This window comes from Lepidochelys kempii, chromosome 4 (assembly GCF_965140285.1).
Source record: "Lepidochelys kempii isolate rLepKem1 chromosome 4, rLepKem1.hap1, whole genome shotgun sequence".
Taxonomy (NCBI): Eukaryota; Metazoa; Chordata; order Testudines; family Cheloniidae; genus Lepidochelys; species Lepidochelys kempii.
This window is the reverse complement of record NC_136383.1, coordinates 105,863,579-105,883,449: the sequence shown is the minus strand read 5'-3', so window position 1 is coordinate 105,883,449 and position 19,871 is coordinate 105,863,579. Positions and strand designations below refer to the sequence as shown.

The following is a 19,871-nucleotide window of genomic DNA, read 5'->3' as shown; positions in this document are numbered from 1 at the left end:
GAAGAGGCCCCACAAAATAACCATTTACAGACAAACTAGGGCAAAAATCCAGAAACCATTCTTACTGCAATGGAACTAGCATGAACTGAGATCATTCATCAGTCTTGGAAAAAAAAGATGTTTTCAGGAAGAGCTTTTTAAAGGGGGATTGTGAGTTACTGCTCCACAAACAATACAGAGGATTTGCAGTACGCATTGTGCTTCAGATGAGGAGTGTACCTGTAAGGAACCAATCAAAATCCTTTTGCAACTAATGAGGAGGGAGAAATTATGGTGGGAAAAGAGTATTCGTAATGATAACTAACACTAGTTGTTTGTACAACTACAGCAAACTCTGTGGCAAAGCAGTCTTTTAAAATGCACAAGTTTACTGTAGTTTGTCTAGGAAGCTGTTTTCCATTGCATTATATTAGCAGTAGAGAATAAGCTGAAGAAGCAGACCAAAAATCATATAGATGATAGAGCCAGACCTGCCAAAGTAGAGTGATAAGAATGAAGTAAACTTTAGAATCTCATTCTCATATTGCATTTTTTTTTATTAATATGGAGGATCTGAGTGTTAAGCTAGATGGTTTCTGATACTACAGAAGCAGCAAGAGGAAGCTGAAGGGGTGAAGGAAGAGCTAGTAGTGATCTTGCACATCAGTAGTCTACTTTTCAAATGTAGTCCACATCTGATATACATTCAGACCCTGAACTGGAAAGTCCTAGTGCACGTTTAGTTATGCAAATAATCTTTTAGGCTCCTAAATGCCAATTTTAGGGCCCCAAATCAGGATTTCCCACTTCCTCTTAAATCCCTGCTGCCAAGACTATATTAGACTCTAAGGTGGATAGAAAGCTGGCTAGATTGTTGGGCTCAACTGGTAGTGATCTACGGCTCGATGTCTAGTTAGCAGCCAGTATCAAGGGGAGTGCCCCACGGGTCGGTCCTGGGGCCGGTTTTGTTCAACATCTTTATTAATGATCTGGATGATGGGATTAATTGACCCTCAGCAAGTTTGCAGATGACACTAAGCTGGGGGGAGAGGTAGATATGACGGAGGATAGGGATAAGATCCAGAGTGACTTAGACAAATTGGAGGATTGGGCCAAAAGAAATCTGATGAGGTTCAACAAGGACAAGTGCAGAGTTCTGCACTTAGGAAGGAAGAATCCCATGCACCACTACAGGCTGGGGACCAACTAGCTAAACAGCAGTTCTGCAGAAAAGGACCCGGGGATTACAGTGGAAGAGAAGCTGGATATGAGTCAGCAGTGTGCCCTTGTTGCCAAGAAGGCCAACAGCATATTGGGCTGTATTAGTAGGGGCATTGTCAGCAGACCGAGGGAGTGACCATTCTGCTCTGTTCGGCACTGGTGAGGCCATACCTGGAGTACTGCATCCAGTTTTGGTCCCCCTACAGAATGGATGTGGATGAATTGGAGAGAGTCCAGCGGAGGGCAATGAAAATGATTAGGGGACTGGAGCACATAACTTACAAGGAGAGGCTGAGGGAACTGGGGTTATTTAGTCTGAAGAAGAGTACGATGGCGATTTGATAACAGTCTTCAGTTACCTGAAGGGAGGTACCAAAAAGGATGGAGCTCGGCTGTTCTCAGTGATGGCAGATGATAAAATCAAGAAGCAATGGTCTCAAGTTGCAGTGTGGGAGGTCTAGGTTGGATATTAGGAACAACTATTTCACTAGGAGGGTGGTGAAGCACTGGAATGGGTTACCTAGGGAGGTGGTGGAATCTCCATTGTTAAAGGTTTTTAAGGCCCAGCTTCATAAAGCTCTGGCTGGGATGATTTAATTGGGGATTGGTCCTGCTTTGAGCAGGGGGTTGGACTAGATGACCTCCTGAGGTCCCTTCCAACTCTGATATTCTATGATTCTAAGAAGTTTGTCCATGTGTAGATCATTTAATAGCCTGGTTACTGACATTGTTTCTCTTGCCTGCTCATTCTCCCCTCTACCTTTCCAGTGCAGCCAAAAGGCAGTTGCCAAGTTAATTGTGTTGAAGAAAGTGAGGCCCATGCTCACCACCACGGCAGTTCTCTACTTATCTGTCTGTAACCGAGCAGGGGAAAGGGGGATGCACGCAGAGCCCCTGGCCAGTTGGGGTGCCCTGGTAACCTAGCATGGGGGCTGTCCCAGGGAGGCCCGCGTGGGAGAGTGGGGGAGCCTAGTGAGGAAGGGAGAAAGGACGCACCGCCCCTGGAAAAGAGTGGGTTTCAGAGAGTCCCTAAAATAGAGGGGGATGGAGGGTGGCGGGCAGGGGAGACGAATGGGCCGCAAGGAGCTAGAACATCAGCGGTTACCCAGCGTGCAACCTCCTACCGCGGGCGGCTGCCCGAGCCGGGCTGGGCCGTCCCGCCCCGCGGGGAGGGCGGCGCTGGAGCGAAGGCCGGGGCGGCTCCACGCCCCGCCGGAGCGCTGCCAGCCCCGCGGCCGGGCACGTTGCGTGCCGGCAAGAGGCAGAGGCGCGCGAGGGAACCGCTCCGCTCCCTGCCTGTGGGACAGGGCCTGACTGCCCCACGCAAATGGTCCCTACCGCACCTCTCCCCCGAATGGTTTAGTCCTCGCCCGCCGCCGGCTCAGGGAGATTCAGAGAAACAAGGACCACAAACGCGCAGCGCGGCAGCGAGGGAATCCCCCACCCCCTCCCCTTCACTCTGTTCTCGCGATACGAGTCTGGCTTAGCGCCGGGCAGGCCGCTGCTGGAGTTCTCGCGAGCCTTGGGCAGGTTCCCACGCCTGCTGCTGCTGTTGTGTCTGAGGGGAGAACCCGGGATGAGGGGGCGGCGCGCCTCCCCACTCTCTCCCTTCCGCGACCGCGTGTCTGTCTCACGGGCCCGCGCACGCGCGCACTCGGCCTGGGGAGGAGGAGGCAGGTCTCGCGAGAGTAGGAGTTTTGGCGAGAGTTTGTGGAAGATGGCGCCTGTTGTGACAGGGTAAGTGCGGGGGGTTCGCAGCGCCGGGCCGGGAGCGATCCCTTTCCGCGGGCACTGGGGTTCACCCACCGTCGTCCTCTGGCCCTGCTGCTTCCCCGTCGCCAGTCTGGGGAGGCGGGAGCTCCTAGCCGGGCGATCCGGGGGAGGCCACGAGACACAGACCCTCGGGGGCTGGGACCCCCCAGGTGGCTGCACCGGAGAAGGCCCCCGGGTGATAGGCCGGGATCCCCAGGTGGATAGTCTGGGGGCGGGTCCAGGGAGGGCCGAGATTCCCAAATCCCAGGCGGGACGGGGGAGCGGGCTCGGTGCCGGGCACACTCTTCTCTCCCCCACCCCCACGGTGGGTACCTGTTCGTGGGGCTTCCCAGCCCGGGTCCGGGCTGAGGCCCCCTCAGCCACCGGCCCTGGGGCACCAGACAAAGGCTCCTGTCTTGCTGTGGGAAAGCCGCCTGGTGCCTTCCTCCTTTCTAGCAGGGCGCGCTGAGAGGGGGCAGAGCACTCCTTCCCCGCGCGCCGGGGTGCGCTGAATTCATCAGGCTCTAGGTCCCATTCAGTAGGAACAGTCTCTTCCCAAGCAAGACCCCCTGCTGTCTTGCAGAAGTGGGTGGAAGTTCCCCTTTCCTTGCCTGTTCACCATTCTCTGGGTTACAAGTGAATATTCTTAGCTGCCTCCCTCCCAACAGAAGAATAGCAGCCTTCCCACTCCATCTGCTCCTAATTGACTCCGCATGAAAACTACTTGCCATCCCCATTAAGGCCACTGGGTCATACTGAATAATGGCCTTCCACCTGTAAACTGTGTCATGGTAATCGGTGGCATACTCCTAGTCAGCTGCTGTTAGGTAATAATGGTAGATTCACTGTAGTGGTAGGGTGCATCAGCAGCTGTTTTGCACACCTCTGCCACATCTTGAGTTACACTGCACAAAGCAGGCACCATACCCCCAGTCTTGGGTCACACTGTGTAGTTGCGTCCACTCCACTGAACACACACTGACTCTTGAGGGATGGGGCTCCAAGTACAATAGCGGGCCTTGTCTGCTCACCACCTGTTTGTTCATAACAAAATCCTGGTTCGTAAGAATATTGCTGGGTATCTTTACATTGTGGACTTAGTTTGATATTTTCACAGTGAATGTCACAAACACACAAAAGTACTCTTTTCCCCATGAGATTACATTATCTCCAGCTATGGCTATGTGGTTAGAGAGGCCAGCAGCCTGTTTGGGGTGGGGTTGGTGGTTGCTTTTGTTCTCTTGGCAAAAGTGGCATTATGGTATTTTTCTTGTTTCATTTTGGCCTCAATGGTTGTTCCATTTTTAATCTTGATTGTTGAAAACAAGATCTAAGCTGCTGCCTGGATGTTGCCTTGTTTCTTTCATGTTCAAATGGAGCTTGCTGCTGTTGCTCATTTTTCCTATTTAATATTCTTTAAGGCAGCAGGTGTTTGTTACAGTTTCTGGATGGCACTATTTAGAGTTCTAAGGGTTGTGGGGAACAAGACAAAAAAGTGCTTTAAAATGTTTGTTTTAAATGTTGCTGTGGGGTTAGTTATGGATGAATTGTATTCCAGTTTATGTTCATTTCATTTAATTGTCTGATCATTTGACAGTTATTTTCTTTGCTTGTTGATTAGCAAACTGCTATCAATAATGCTCTCAGGTCTGTATCATCCTGTCTCTTCTTAGGAGATATGTACTACCTTTTGACTAATTCATAATCCTAGAAAATTTCTTAGAAATGATTATACCAGGCTAACAGTAGGAGAGAAGAAAATACATTGTGCTTTAACATGAGAACAGAAAAGACTGTGTGTGTTTGAGGATTCTAAAATTGGTTGTATTGATCAAAACCTGTATAAATTTACTAATTCCTATTAAAGGAAGGAGTTCATTGTTACTCCCTGAAACCGTGAATCATAATACTGTACTTATTAAAGGTGGGAGATCATTTGTTACTACCTGAGACCCTGAATCATTTTTTATTATTATTATGGCTAATCACTTCAAGCATATGTCTATCACACAGGTAGACTTTAAAAGACATGCTAAAATTTATTAACAGGTGTGGCTTTATTGTGTTGAGGAGTGTATGTTAGTATACTGAATGATGGTCTCAGGACCTGCTATCTGGTAGAACCTTGCTAAATGCAGATGACTAAATTTTGACAGGAGTAGTTTAGTTTGCCATGATTTATAATATTTCATATTATAAAGTGGAATGAGTTGATGTTTTTTGCGAGAATTACTAGGTTTGTGGATTAGCAGTATTAAACTCTAGTTTTGAATTAGCAATGTTATACTAATGTTATGCAATGTTATATCCTGTTTTCATTGTGGCTATGTTAAAATTAAAATCTGATGTGTCCTTTAGTAAGTGAAAATTTTTCAGTGGTGGCTTGCAATTTTATTGACACTGAGATTGCTAGACAAAGCATGTAAGTGATTGTTTTCTAGTCAATGCAAGTTGAATGTCTTTCTATAAAAACAATCTTTCTATGAAAACTGTGAATGCTAAAACTTAAATTACAGTAAATAAACCTGCATACATCTATTCACTTGTGCCAGTAACCTGTTCATGAAATAGCGAGGTTAGCGCTTCACCACATAAGTTGTTTTTCCGGTATGACCAAAACCTACCTGCTTTCTTATCTACACGAAGTTATAGACTGTAACCATTTTATTTCAAATACATTTTTATCGGAATAGTGAAGTATACAGTCATTATTATGATTGAACCTAAGTTACTCACTTCAGGGGCAGAGAGAGAGATAATGAAAAATGTGTTAGAAATGTAGCAGACAAGTAACTGAAAATGTCTTATTCTCAAAAATATTTTACTAATGGAAATGGATAACTTATGGACAGAATATCATAAGCTTTTCTGCAGAATGTAAATGATTGGGAAAACGTTAATCACTTTAAGGCTATGAAGTATTAATGAAAATATCAGCTATTAGAGATGCATAGATTCAATAAGAAACCTTCATTCTGAGCAATTTTGTGTTATGGAAGTACCTAAAGGCCCCAATTAGGTCAGGAACCCATTGTGATAAGCCTCATACAAATATATGACATAGTGAAAGACAATTTCTGCACCAAAGATCTTAGTTTTGTTTAAAACAAGATGGGTGATATAAGCAAACAGAGGTGGATGGGGTAACAATAATATGAGCTTGTTTTTTCGTAGACTTAGCTGTGTGAATAATGTATGGTTATACAGTTTTTAATTATAGGTGTAATATTATCAGATTTATTATTATTTATTTGTTACTGTAGTGCTTAGGAGCCCTAGTTATGGACCAGGACGCCATTGTACTTGGGTGCTGTACAAACACAGAACAAAGAAACGGTCCAGGCTTCAAAGAGCTTACATTTTAAGTGCGAGACAAGATGGCTATAAACAGACAGATGGGGGGAGTACAAGGAAACAATGAGACAGTATTGGTCAGCACGATAGGCAGTGGTATTAGTATACCAGCAGCATTTCCATTGTCAAGTTTTTTGTAGGTATCACAAAAAGGATATGACACAAACACACACACACTATATGTATTTACAGAGGGAGAGTATGCACATGACTGCATGTGAGCAAGACAAGCTTTTAAAAAACAAACCAATGCCAAAACAGCTAAATGGTCTTGAGCCGGTAAGTGGCCATTGAGTCAGCAGTGTTCACTATGGGAAGACCTCTGGGGAATCCAACACAAAAAGTGCAGCCATCCCGCATGTATGCAGCTTCCTGCACAGCATTAAAGGTGCACAGAGGGCTGTCCTTGATGCCCTAGACATGGTCTGTCTTGGCATAGCAAACCCTGCCACACCTGGACCTATTGAACTGTCTCCAAAGGTGGCATAGTTGCCCAAAGTCAGGTTGCTGTTCATCCAGCCTGGTGGTGATGTGAGAGTTACAGGCGGTGGGAGAGGTTCTCTCTCAATTCTGATCACCATGGTGAGCGGAGGATGATATCAGTTGCACAGAGTGTGTGCAGCACTGTCCAGATAAGATTTCTGCTGTGCAGTTGGTGATGGGGTACATCCCATATATTCATTTGCTATATCTTGGTGTCTTGATAAAGGTACTTTGCACCCTGATCAGTTTATTCGCTATATTGTGATGCTAGCTGTTAGGTTGAGGATTTTTGGCTAGGATTGGTAAACATACAAGTTTTATTGTCTTGAGGGTGCCTGGTAATAATTCTCATGGTATGATTGAGTTGTTTGTCTGCTAGTGTAGCATGTGCAGAGCTTAATCAAATGGGCACAACATTCTCCCTCTCAGTAGCATATGGTGAGCCCCAAACCACATAGCGCATTGACTCCCCAAGAGGAAACTACTAGTTTGTTCAGAAGACAGTTTCTGCTCTTGATTTTTTGAACTACTTTAGTGAGGTGGCATTTGTGTATAAGTGTGTGATTTAGAGTAACCCCTTGATACATTGGTTTTAGAACATATGCCAACTTCTGACCGTTCAAAAACATATTTAAGCTCAAGTTGGCTCTCCTCATGATGTAAGAGGAAGCATGCTGATGCAGTGTTTCATGTACTTGGTTTGTCTCCATTTCTTACAGTAGTCACCTTTGGCAGCAATATCACTGTTCAGGTTCTCTTCAGTCTTTTGGAAGTTAGAGTCCCTTGAGGCCAAGCAGGTATCATGGGACTACATGAATCTCCTTGAGATGATGTATGTCAGTTCATTGGTGAATGCATAAAATAAATTTGGTTCCAGCATCAAGCCTTTCTAGAGTCTGTTCTTCTGGAATCTTCAAGTGCTGGTTTTATGGTCTAGAGCCACTTGCACATGTCTACCTTGGAGCAATAGCACAGTTGCCATGGCAACCCATCTAGGAAAAATTTTTGACATCTTTACAGCAGCCCTGTGTGCCACATGGTGTCATAGGCTGCTGACCAAAAGAGAGTGTAGAGGAGAATGAGTGAGTTTTTGGAGATGTTTACAGGGAGTTCCTCACAAGCATGAGGGACAGCATATGAGGAAGCATCAAAGGTGTTTAAAAAATGTAACAAGTGGGTGGTAGTGGCTGGCATCATGGGTTGTTTGGAGGTAGGAGTTGATGTCTCTGTGGCATATATGAGTTAATAGGTAGTGTGGAGACAGACCATGAACGGCCTTTGTCAAGGTTCCTCCCCCACTCTGAACTCTAGGGTACAGATGTGGGGACCTACATGAAAACCTCCTTAGCTTACTTTTACCAGCTTAGGTTAAAACTTCCCCAAGGTACAAATTAAATTTTACCCTTTGCCCTTGGAATTTCCACTGCCACCACCAAACTTTAACTGGGTTTACTGGGAAACGTAGTTTGGCCATGTCTTTCCCCCAAAAATCCTCCCAACCCTTGCACCCCACTTCCTGGGGAAGGTTTGGTAAAAATCCTCACCAATTTACATAGGTGACCACAGACCCAAACCCTTGGATCTGAGAACAATGAAAAAGCATTCAGTTTTCTTACAAGAAGACTTTTAATAGAAGTAAAGGAATCACCTCTGTAAAATCAGGATGGTAAATACCTTACAGGGTAATTAGATTCAAAACATAGAGAATCCCTCTAGGCAAAACCTTAAGTTACAAAAAAGACACACAGACAGGGATAGTCATTCTTTTCTCAGACATTTAAAGAAATCATAATCTAACACATACCTAGCTAGATTACTTACTAAAAGTTCTAAGACTCCATGCCTGTTCTGTCCCCGGCAAAAGCAGCATACAGACAGACCCAGACCCTTTGTTTTTCTCCCTCCTCCCAGCTTTTGAAAGTATCTTGTCTCCTCATTGGTCATTTTGGTCAGGTGCCAGCGAGGTTACCTTTAGCTTCTTAACCCTTTACAGGTGAGAGGATTTTTCCTTTGGCCAGGAGGGATTTTAAAGGGGTTTACCCTTCCCTTCATATTTATGACAGCCTTGAAAGTGAAGACAAGCAGCTAATGTTTGATTCAGTAGAGAAGAAGAGAGCCTATTGAGGAATGAAGAGAGAGGGGTGACATGGTCGAAGTGCCATGCTAGGAAAATGTCTTTGTAGCAACATTCTGAATTAATATGAGTGGAGCAAAATTGCATTTTTCAAGGCCAGAGAGTAGGATAATGCAGTAATTGGGATGCTGGGTGAAAGTTTTGGCTCTGTGGATGAATAGAATAGATTATATCTTAGGATCTTATGGAGAAGCACTCAGCAAGATTTAGACATAACCTGGCGGTCCAGCTCAAAGGTGGCACTGAGGTTATGAGCCTGAGTGACAGGCAGAATGGTGGTGTTGTCCATAGGAAAGAAGCAGGAAGGACTGTGGTGGGGGAGACTAGAAGCTTTGTTTTAGCCATGTTGAGGATGCAGAGATGTCAGCGAGAGAGTCTGAGATTTTAGTGTAGACAAAAGGCATTTAGAGGAGAAAGAGGAATAGAGAAGAAGCTGTGTGAATTGTCAGCATAGAAATGGTAGTGAATTTGTGGTTGTGAATGAGATTACCCAGAGAAAAGATGTAGAAGGAAAAGAGAAGGGGGGACCGAGAACAGAGCTCTGGGGAACTGCCATTGAAAGTTGGAGGGTGGATAAGGATATGCAAAAGGAGCAATTAGAGAAGTAGCAGAGCCAGAAGAGGACAGTCATGGAAACCAAGGGATAACAATATTTCAATTAAGAGCATGTCAAAGGCAGCTGAAAGGTCAAGGAGTACTGGTTCTGAGCTTAAGCTAGGAAGAGGTCATTAGAGACTTTGGCAAGAGGAATTTCAGTGGAGTGCAAGGCACAGAAGATGGACTGAAGAGGGTCTAGGGTGGAATTGGAGGAAAGCAACTCCAGACAGCAATTGTAAACAGCTGTGCAATGAGCTTAGCAATGAAAGGGAGAAGGGAGATGTGCCTATCACTCTAGGTTTAAACTTTATGGTTAAGATTTGAGAATAGTAAAACTATGGATGTTTATACTGTATGCACACACATACATAGTCTAGAAGGTTGTTTTTATAAGATCATTTATGGTCAAATGAATAAAAGTCACACAAGAAGGAAGTATTAACATATGAATCATTAGCATTACTGTTCTAAATTTCGCTATTGAGAAACCTTTGGGGAATCCTTGAAAATCTTTGAGATAGCTCTAAACACATTTTTTTTTCATGGTTTTATTAAGGATTGTTGTATGAAAATATTATCTTTGATTTTTAGTGTGTTTGCATTTGCTGCTTGTTCATTACCCTAAATCCTCTATGACAATTATTTAATTGCCACAAAAAGGACTGCAGTGTCCAATGCAGGAGTAAAGACTGACTTAAAAACAAATATCTTGTTTTTATTCAGATTATGGTAGTATGTAGAACTTCACTAATCTGTACGTCTTTTATTTGACATGCACCAAATAGACTGAGGGAAGACATCAGAATTACGTAGTTTTTTGTCTTGTTCAGTGCAGAACAATATGGAAAGAGAAACCAAAAGGGAGTAATCATTTGCATGGTTAATCAGTTTTAATAGCTTTAATTGCTACTAGTGTGAACCTACAGTGGCAACAGAAGGGATGCTACTCCCTTCATGTAAGTTCTTAAGGTGCAGAACAATCAGACAGATATGGTGTCAAGAAGAGTGCAGTTGTAGAGCTCTTAGCAGAACAGGCATGAAACCTTCAGGGGCCATCTCTTTATTTCTTAGCAAAAAATTCTATAATATAATAATGAAGTCTTAGAGATATAACACTTTTATTTTTACAAAATATACTGTAGTACATTATGAAGTGTAATAAATTATTTAAAGAAAATTGCACTTGTCAAAATAAGAGAACAGAGTACTTTTTTCAAATTAGCAATAGAACAATTCACTATAGTGTTCTTCGACATTAGTAAAAATTAACAGGATGCTGTTGTACTAAAAGAAGAGAAATATGGAAAGAAGGAGAAATGTCTCTAGCTGGAGTGGCTTACAAAGATATTAGGTCTTCATGGTCAGAGTTTTAGTACTAAACTATATAGTCAATAATAATTAACGTTTGCTCTGCTTTGGTGGAGAGCAGTGGTTGAAGGGGGAAGAAAGAAAGAAAAGCTGTGCTTTTAGATGTCCTAAGATGTAAATTATATAAACATCATAAATATTTAGGACTATGAAATACATTCTTATATCTCTTGAAGTGTAATTTACGCAGTACATAATTTGATTTCATCTTTAGAAGAAAACTGTGCAAAGCAGAAATTTATGTAGGCTTTTATCAGTAAATGTTAGTAAAAGTCAATTTCATTGTACACACACACAGAAACTGATGAAAAAATATTTCCATTGATGAGAATCAAAATTTACATATAGGCAAAGTAAGAAAAATGCTGCTTGAGAACTTATTAAACTTTGATTTAAGGATATTTTCTCTGTATATTTTGACATGTAATGTTGACAATTTGTTTTTAATGTTTGTAAAGCTTTAGCTTTTTTAATCTGTGTCTACAGTCACTAAATAATTGTCTGCCCCCAAATAATTTCCCACAACTTTGAAAATTTAAATAGATTAAAAATAGAAAAAAATGCTTAAAAATAAACATTGATATTATCTGTCTTAAAAAAAATAATCAACATTTCCAAGCCTAACTCTGTGGTTGCAGTATGCTCTTGCTCTCTTACAGTACTCTTCATCCCAAGTCCTTTGAAATTAATTATAAGCACTTCATTAATTGATCTACATGTTACTATAATATACTAAATTGTTGGCTCCCAAGAAGCATTTTACAGGAAAGGCATAGTTGAACATGCAAGTGGGTTTTTAATTAAAAAAAAAATACTTTGATTAAATTAGCTGAAAGGAACAGTTGTAATGTTCATTAACTTAAATATAACCAGTGCTCATCTGTTCCCACTACTTAGGTTAACAGTAAAAAATGTCACCTACTTCAGGGTGAATGCGTAAATCTGTCAACAAATTTTTATGTAAATTTTAAGTGTTTATATTCTAATAAAGCTGTACATTTTTCCAACATAAAATTGACCTCCTACTTGAATTTGCTGAGTGATTGATGTTCCACTGTGGAAGGTCATCATACAATATTAAGAAATTCACAATAAGCTTTCATATGTGTACCAAGACATGGGTAATACTGATTCTTACACATAATTTCAATAAGCAAGTTTATATGATGCAGAGGAATAGGCTATGAAATAGGCAAGCAACAAAAGAGCACCTGTCCAACAGCTGATCCGTTTATTTAAGGAGGAAATTATTGAGAGTAACCGTTCAAAAATCATTATACTGTTATTGAATCTAAGAACAGTAAATTTCAAACCCATATTTGTAAATTTCAAACCCGGTTTTGTCAAAAAATAAGCAGAAAGGGATTAAAATACACACAAGATGGCATATTTGTAATGATCATACCATTTCATACAAACACACTTTAAAATGTTTCTCTTACACGTTGTTATCCTTCTTGGTAATGCTGTGTCCTGTTTTATATTTTCTTGGGGCTTTTCTTCACTACATAACTTTAGAATATGAAATCTTTACTGCAAAGTTTTACTGGTGTGAAGAATCAAATTAGCTGACATGAAACCAACCATGACTGTGGTCAGTGTAGCAAGGATAGATTGTGTTCAACATCTTGTCAGCTAGTCATCATTTAATCATGATTAGCTGACATAATACTGGACATAATTTGTCCTAGACTACACTGACTGCAGAATTGTGGTCAGCAGCATTTTAGTTAACTTCATTCTTCGGTACCTTTATCAAACATTTTTTGAATAACAGTTTTTGTAGCGTAGACTAGGATTTAATGTTTCTCCCTGTTAACTTAAACATCTGGCTTCTTCAACAATATATGGTTAAATCAAATAAAAACATTTGTCTTTCTTTGGCCTTTCATGCAGGGGGTAAACTCCCTTTCCCCTGCTCTCCCTTCCCCTGCCCCACTCTGTAATGTGATGGTATGGGTGGTTTGTAAGAAACCACATTTAAACAGTATCTTCAAACTTGAGAACGCTGGTTAATCAAGATATAAAACACCCACAGAATTATTGTAGCTTTACAATGTTCAACATAATGCCAATTCACAATGCTACTTTGAAAACTTGTTGCTTGTGGTCTTAAGTTAATCAAAACTAATGTGTAAATAATACTAAGAGTTGGGGGGATAATATTGAGTAGCTCTAGTTAACAAACTCATTTATTAATATGTATCATTTATTTATTTGTATTATTATAGTATGCAAGAGTTCCAGTCATGAACTAGGACCCTGTTGTGCTAAGTGCTGTACAAACAGAACAAAAAGACAGTCCCTACCCCAAAGAGTTTACAAGTGAAGTACAAGACAAGAGACAACAGATGGATATAGATAGATGGAATAGGCAGTGGTGTCAGCACGCTAGCCGCCTAATCACTATCAAGTTTTGTAGAGGCCTCACAGCAGAGTGGTTGGCAAACAGTCATGTTTAAATACACTGCATGAGATGATACATCTGTGTGTTCATTTCATTTTTATGTATCTCAGAGGAGGTATTCAGAAGTGTGTGTAGGAGGGGTTTTATGCCAGAGTGTGTTCACTGTTAGTCCAATTATTTATAATTGTTAATAAGTCACCAAAATAAATCCATTTGCAATCTTAACCCTCAGTGGTTCATCTTTTTTCTATGTGCCACCTTTAAAGCAACCCTTTCTGAGAATCCTTTGGATAACCCTGTCTGGTATATAGAAGATTTTGGCCTCCCTTTCCTCGTCTAAGAGCGTGTCCACTCAGAGACTTAGTGCATGGCAAACCAAGGCGTGCATTAACAGTAAACTAGCTTGCCGTATACTAAGTGCACTAAAAGTTCCATAGTGTACTTTGACCTCCTGCTATTTGGAACGAAAGTTCTACTAAATTTTTAGTGAAAGGCAGTAGGTCGACTTGGTGCACAGAAGGCTAGTGTGATGAACTGTCACAATTTGGCTTGACTTTTGCTAAGTCTCTCTGTAGACAAGCCCTGAGTTTACACCTGTGCCGCAACTCCTGTGTGCAGCAATTTTGCAGACCAAGAACCTCAAACTCAGACTGAAATTTGACAAAAGCCTAGTCAGTTTCATATACCCACCTTAAGTTCGGGAAAAGGCACTGCATAGAATGGGGATGAGTAACTGGCAACCTGGGGGACAGATTTGGCTTGCCCAAATCATTTTATTTGGTCTGCCCAGAGGCAGCTGGTGAAAATATTCTCATGTGTGGGAGGCTGAGCAGGGTTGAGCCCCAGCCTACCCAATTAGCTCCTAGGCCCACCCAATCTGAGCACCAGACACAGTGCTTAAAGTGTGGGGTGTGGGGGAGCAGAGCCTAGAACTGGGAGCAGAAGCCCAGGGACTCGGTCACAATGCCACTCGTTGGCCCAACCACCCTAGTTTCATGCATGCAGGGAAGGGGCTTCTCTCCAAGCCACCTGGCTCTAACTGCGTTCTCACTGGCTCCCGGCTCTCACAGCTAGTCTGATTGGGGCCAGCCTATCTCCCCCTACTCTCCAGGCTGTGGATGAATCGGGGCATATGTCTGCCAGTGGGGAGGCAGTAACCAGAATTGGGTAGTGTAACAGCAAATATCCTTCCCTGTTGGTATGTTGGAGGGGTGTTTGGGCTAGATTTAAATGGTGTGACCTGACACATGGCATTCTGCTTCACTCTGCTGCCCCATGCTACACAGTTCTGGTTACTTCCTTCCCATTGATGGGTGGATAGGGGAAATGTGGTTTTCATTTCCTAACAGTCAGCCAATGGGGCAGTAACTGGAACTGGATGGCATGGGGTAGAGTCGGAGCCTGTGCTGTTGAGGAAGTGAAGCCTAGCGATATGAGACAACAGCAGCTTTTCTAAAAGACTGAGCCCCTTAGCAACCTGGCGCAATCTTTTTGAAAAACAAACAAACAAAAAACCCTATGTGGCTGCTAAAGGGGTTTAGTGGATTTTGTGCTCTAGTCTACCTTAATGTTGCTCATCTCTGGCATAGAAAAAGGTGTTTTGCTCAGCAAGGCACTGTGTGATACTTACTAAACATGTTAGTTTCTCTCTGGTGGGCAGCTGCTTCTACTTTTGGGCAGTTCTGATATGTACTAATTTTGTTATCTGCAGGGAACTTTAAAATGGGGGTTGGAGAATGGAGGGGATATTTTCAAGCCCACTGTGAATTTATGCCATTGTATGTAAGCTCCAATATCTGCACTAACAGAATATATAATACTTGGAGCTTATTCAGTGATTCTCAGCCATAGATCTGAAAGCACTTTTGATAAATGGGGAAACTGAGGCAGAAAGAAGTTGAAAATTCCCCAAGGTCATGCAGAGTCAATGGGAGAGGTGGGACTGGAGCCCTGATTCTCTGAACTGTGTTCTAGCTGCTGGGCCATGCTCCCTTTTGGTGTGCTGTTATTGGCAAGTGGAAGCAGTGTTTTTTCTCACCTACCAGAAATGTAGAATCAGAAGACTGAGGGAAGACATCAGAATTACGTAGTTTTTTGTCTTGTTCAGTGCAGAACAATATGGAAAGAGAAACCAAAAGGGAGTAATCATTTGCATGGTTAATCAGTTTTAATAGCTTTAATTGCTACTAGTGTGGACCTACAGTGGCAACAGAAGGGATGCTACTCCCTTCATGTAAGTTCTTAAGGTGCAGAACAATCAGACAGATATGGTGTCAAGAAGAGTGCAGTTGTAGAGCTCTCAGCAGAACAGGCATGAAACCTTCAGGGGCCATCTCTTTATTTCTCTATACAAGTTAATCTGCATAGATGATTTGGTTTTTCTTTTATGTAACACCTCTTTCCAGCTTCCCAAACAAAAGTAAGACAGAACTGTAGTGAGCTGCAGGAATGAAAATAGGGCAAAATCAGTTATATCGGAGGGACGGATTTTTTTCTCCTTCTACTTTTTCATGGAGAAATCAACGAGTCAATTCTTTGTATATGTTGTGATGTCTTCCAATGATCAGTTCTGGTACTTCTTCTTCCTTTGACCAAATCTCCTGTGGCCAACTGCTTTCTGAGCCAACGTTTTTTTTTTCTTTCCATGTTGTTGAGCACTTCTGCCAACATTTAGTCTTTTTGCATTCAAGATTTTTTCTAACATTCCATGGTTGGTGGAGGTGAACTGGGAATTCTCCAGCTAACTTTTTTGTGTGTGTACTGAAAATAACTTTCCTAATCACAACTCTGCTTTTAAAACCTAATTGTATTTTATCTCAGGACAGTAGAGAGGTAGTAGAGTAGTTAACCGAAATAATTAGTTGGGACCATGACTCCCTGTGTGTGAAATTAATTTACAGATATTTTCCAGCCATTTCATATGAATGATTAAGATATCAACCAGCTATTTCTCTCCCTGCCCTCCCCGCCACCTCTTCTGGAGTTTCACAGTCACTGCTGATAGCTACCTAGCAAAGCAGATATTGAAGCGTTAGACAGGTACACATTCTTTAGAATACAGATCTTTCTCAGCTTTTAGTTCTAAACACAACTGATGAGATTTTCCCCATTACACCAGCTCTTAAACAATTGTAACTTTTTTATAGAATACAAAGGAAATAATTACATCCCTGCCTTGTTTGAGTATTTATGATGTTGACAAGTTCAATATATGTTTAAGGCCATGTGTAGTCTATGATTCTGTAGGTGAAAAGTTGCACTGCAGAACTTAATCTTCTGGCCTTTGTGGGGTGGAAGAAAATAATCTAAATGTGAATCTGTCCTGATACTACAGGAGCCTGTGACAAGTTTGAGACATGAACTGTCTCAGTTCAGCTCAAGCAATCATATCTTTACATCCCAGTGACTTAACTAATATTTAGCTTTATAGAGCACCTCCAGAAATTAAATACACTTTACAAAGGAGGCCATAAATGCCAATATTAACACTATCATTGCTGATTGTTAACAGAAACTTATAGCTTACTATGCTGATCTTACTGGATGCAATGAAAAATATACTTGGGATAGGTGACAGTGGAACAGCTGGTTACTGTAAATTACTCTTGGAGATGGTGTGATCAGGCCCGGGGTCTGCTGCCTAGTGGTTACAGTCTTTGGCGGTTCCCCCATCCCCAGTGATTTCGGTCTATAGCAGTCCCCCCCGCCTAATGATTACAGTTGAAAGACTAGAGGAATGTGGGCCCTCCCGCTCCACCGGGTTCTGACCTATGTCCCCGTGAGGCCTGCTTACCAGCCTTCCCCTAAATTGCCTCGAGTCAGCCTCCCTGGGCCATTTCCTACCTCCATCTTGTCTTTTGCAGTCTGTTCTGGTGGTTGTCTACCCCCACCCTCTGTCCCTCAAGGGCTGCTGCTCTCCAGCATATCTTCACTCAGTTTGTATGTGGCTGCCTTCTGCTCTGGAGCTTCCAGAGTCGATCCTCCTCCCTGCTCTGTCCACCCTTAATTGAGCATCTCCCTTGTAGATTGCACCTCCAAGTGGAGCATGCTCGGCATGGGTCCTCCTCTGTGCAGATCTGCTCTTTGCTGTCCAGTGAGGGGTTCATATACCCTGTCACAGATGGGAAGCTAGGAATTTAATTTCAAGTAACCTTTGACCATGCCCCTAAGGATCTTCAAAATGGGAAAATTTAAAAACTCTATAGAATGTTGTAATGTAAAAATATTGTACTGACTAAATTAAATATGTAAGGGACTAATACGATAAAATCTCCACTGGAGACTTGCTGCAGAGACATGTTTGCTGCGCTCTTCTTGAGACAGAGAACGGCACTTGATTAACACTGACAACCATTAGTTAAAACAAATGTCAGAGTTGCTCTGCAACCCAAGTCTCCTATGTTTTGCCTATTAAACTATGGTGATGAGCAAGTTCTTTGCTGACAGGAGAGTGCTCTTCCGTTGGCATAATTAAACCAGCCCCAACGAGTGGCAATAGCTATGTTGGTGGGAGAGGATCTCCAGCAGACGTAGCGCTGTCCACACTGGTGCTTTTGTCAGTGAAACTTATGGCAGTCAGAGGTGTGGGTTTTCTCACACCCCTGACCACAAAAAGTTTTACTGACAAAAGTGCTAGTGTGGACATAGCCTAAGAAACACCGATTGCAATCTGAAGGAAGAAAACAGTTCTGTGTTGTTTTTTGTTCTCTGTATTTAATTATAGCATTGTTGATCAGCTCTCTATTTAATTTAAAATGTTATACTCTTGCTTGTGATTTTGATTATGCGTCCTTTCTTTCTGGCTTCATTGCACACTTTTTCTGCTTTTCTGTCATAGGTCATGGCTAAGGCTACTTACTTTTTGTCATGACTAAAAAAATTTAAAAATGAAGAAAAGGGTTAGTCTCAGAAAAATGCAGAACTCACAAATTTATAGAGAAGTGCAAAAGTAATGGTCCACGTTTTTTAGAAGATTAGCCCTTTTACAATAAGTATTTTAAAATTATTTATTTAATAAATAGCATTTAAACATTCTCATTCTGCTATACTGGACCTAGAGATACATTTGAAAAAAACAATGGAAGACTATTGGTGAGTAATAGGTAGATTTGAGTGACAAACACAAGCTTTCTATTTCAGAGTAACAGCCGTGTTAGTCTGTATTCATAAAAAGAATAGTACTTGTGGCACCTTAGAGACTAACCAGTTTATTTGAGCATAAGCTTTCGTGAGCTACAGCTCACTTCATCGGATGCATACTGTGGAAAGTGTAGAAGATCTTTTTATACACACAAAGCATGAAAAAATACCTCCCCCCACCCCACTCTCCTGCTGGTAATAGCTTATCTAAAGTGACCACTCTCCTTACAATGTGTATGATAATCACGGTGGGCCATTTGTAACTCGTATGGAAACTGCCTCCACATAAGGTACAATAGGCTGCTGGAAAGTAGAGGATGAATCTTGGGTTATGGCTACACCACAGCTTAAGTCAATATAAGTTGTCACTCAGGGGTGTGAATTAGCCCTACATAATTACGGCAACATAAGTGTCATTGTGGACAGTGCTATGTGGGCAGGAAAAGCTTTCCTACCAACATAGCTACCACCACTAACGGGGACTGGAGTAATTAAATGAACAGGAGAGCTCTTACTCCTTGGCTTACAGCAGCTTACTGCACCGCTGTAAGCTCTCTAATGTAGCCATAGGCTTTGTTTTCTTTTTTTGGAAGGGTCATCCTTCCTTGCTGAATAGCTCCAGTGTCTGTCTCTAGTGCCTTGTGAAGCTACTCACTAAGGCCCAATTCAGGGAAGCATCTGTATTCAGGATAGCACTTCAGCATGTGTGTAAGTGCTCCCATGAATTGTAGCCTGAATTCTTACTAGCAGTAGTGAAATTTAGTAAAGTCTTGTTAATTTCAAACTATAGCAATTTAACAGTTAGGTGTAGCAGCAGAGGGGCTATGACCATCAATCTGCAGACTCAGGAAGATGACACTGTGTCATCAGATTTGAAAGCTTATCTTTTCAATTGTAATACTTACACTTTTTTAAAAAATTAAAGCTTTCTACAGAAATTGATAGTTGATACACATGAAGTATCTAAAGAAGGAGGCTCTTCCACTCACAAGGGAAAGCTTCCAACTTGCTTCTGGTGTTTGAAATTTTCAAGCCCAAAATTTTATTATTCTAAGCCTTTTCTGCACACAAATTACACTACTTGAACGAAATCATATTCCCATCCCATCGCCATTGCTCACAATCCTGTTTTCCCTTTCTTTTCTACTGAACCTCTCACTTTTCTCCCTCTCCTTCACCTCACAATACTACCATGTTTTAGTCTCTTCCATCTTAAAAAAACAACCAAACAAAAAGTGAGAAACACTTGTTTCTCTAGCTACTGCCCTGTCTCCCTTTTCCTTTATTGCTAAACTCATTGAATGCATCATTTATGACTGCTGTCTGGAGTTCCTTTCCTCTAATTCCATCCAGTTCCGCTTCCGCCCTTGCACTCCACTTAAATGGCTCTGAAAGTCTCCAATAACATCTTGGCCAAAAATTTTAACCAGTTATACT

At 41.9% G+C, this 19,871-nt stretch overlaps 1 protein-coding gene across 4 annotated transcripts in view; it reads left to right on the top strand.

Annotated features, from left to right (window-relative positions):
* The first annotated feature begins 2,823 nt into the window (after positions 1-2,823).
* RBPJ (recombination signal binding protein for immunoglobulin kappa J region) overlaps positions 2,824-19,871 on the top strand; it is a 96,125-nt gene continuing 79,077 nt past the window's right edge. The window contains exon 1 of one of the 4 annotated variants that reach the window (XM_073342343.2): positions 2,824-2,937. In XM_073342343.2, the coding sequence (XP_073198444.1) occupies positions 2,918-2,937 (20 nt within the window). In that variant the 5' untranslated portion in view covers positions 2,824-2,917. The remainder of the gene's footprint in view (positions 2,938-19,871) is intronic. The other 3 variants (XM_073342342.2, XM_073342344.2, XM_073342347.2) reach the window with 3 other exon arrangements.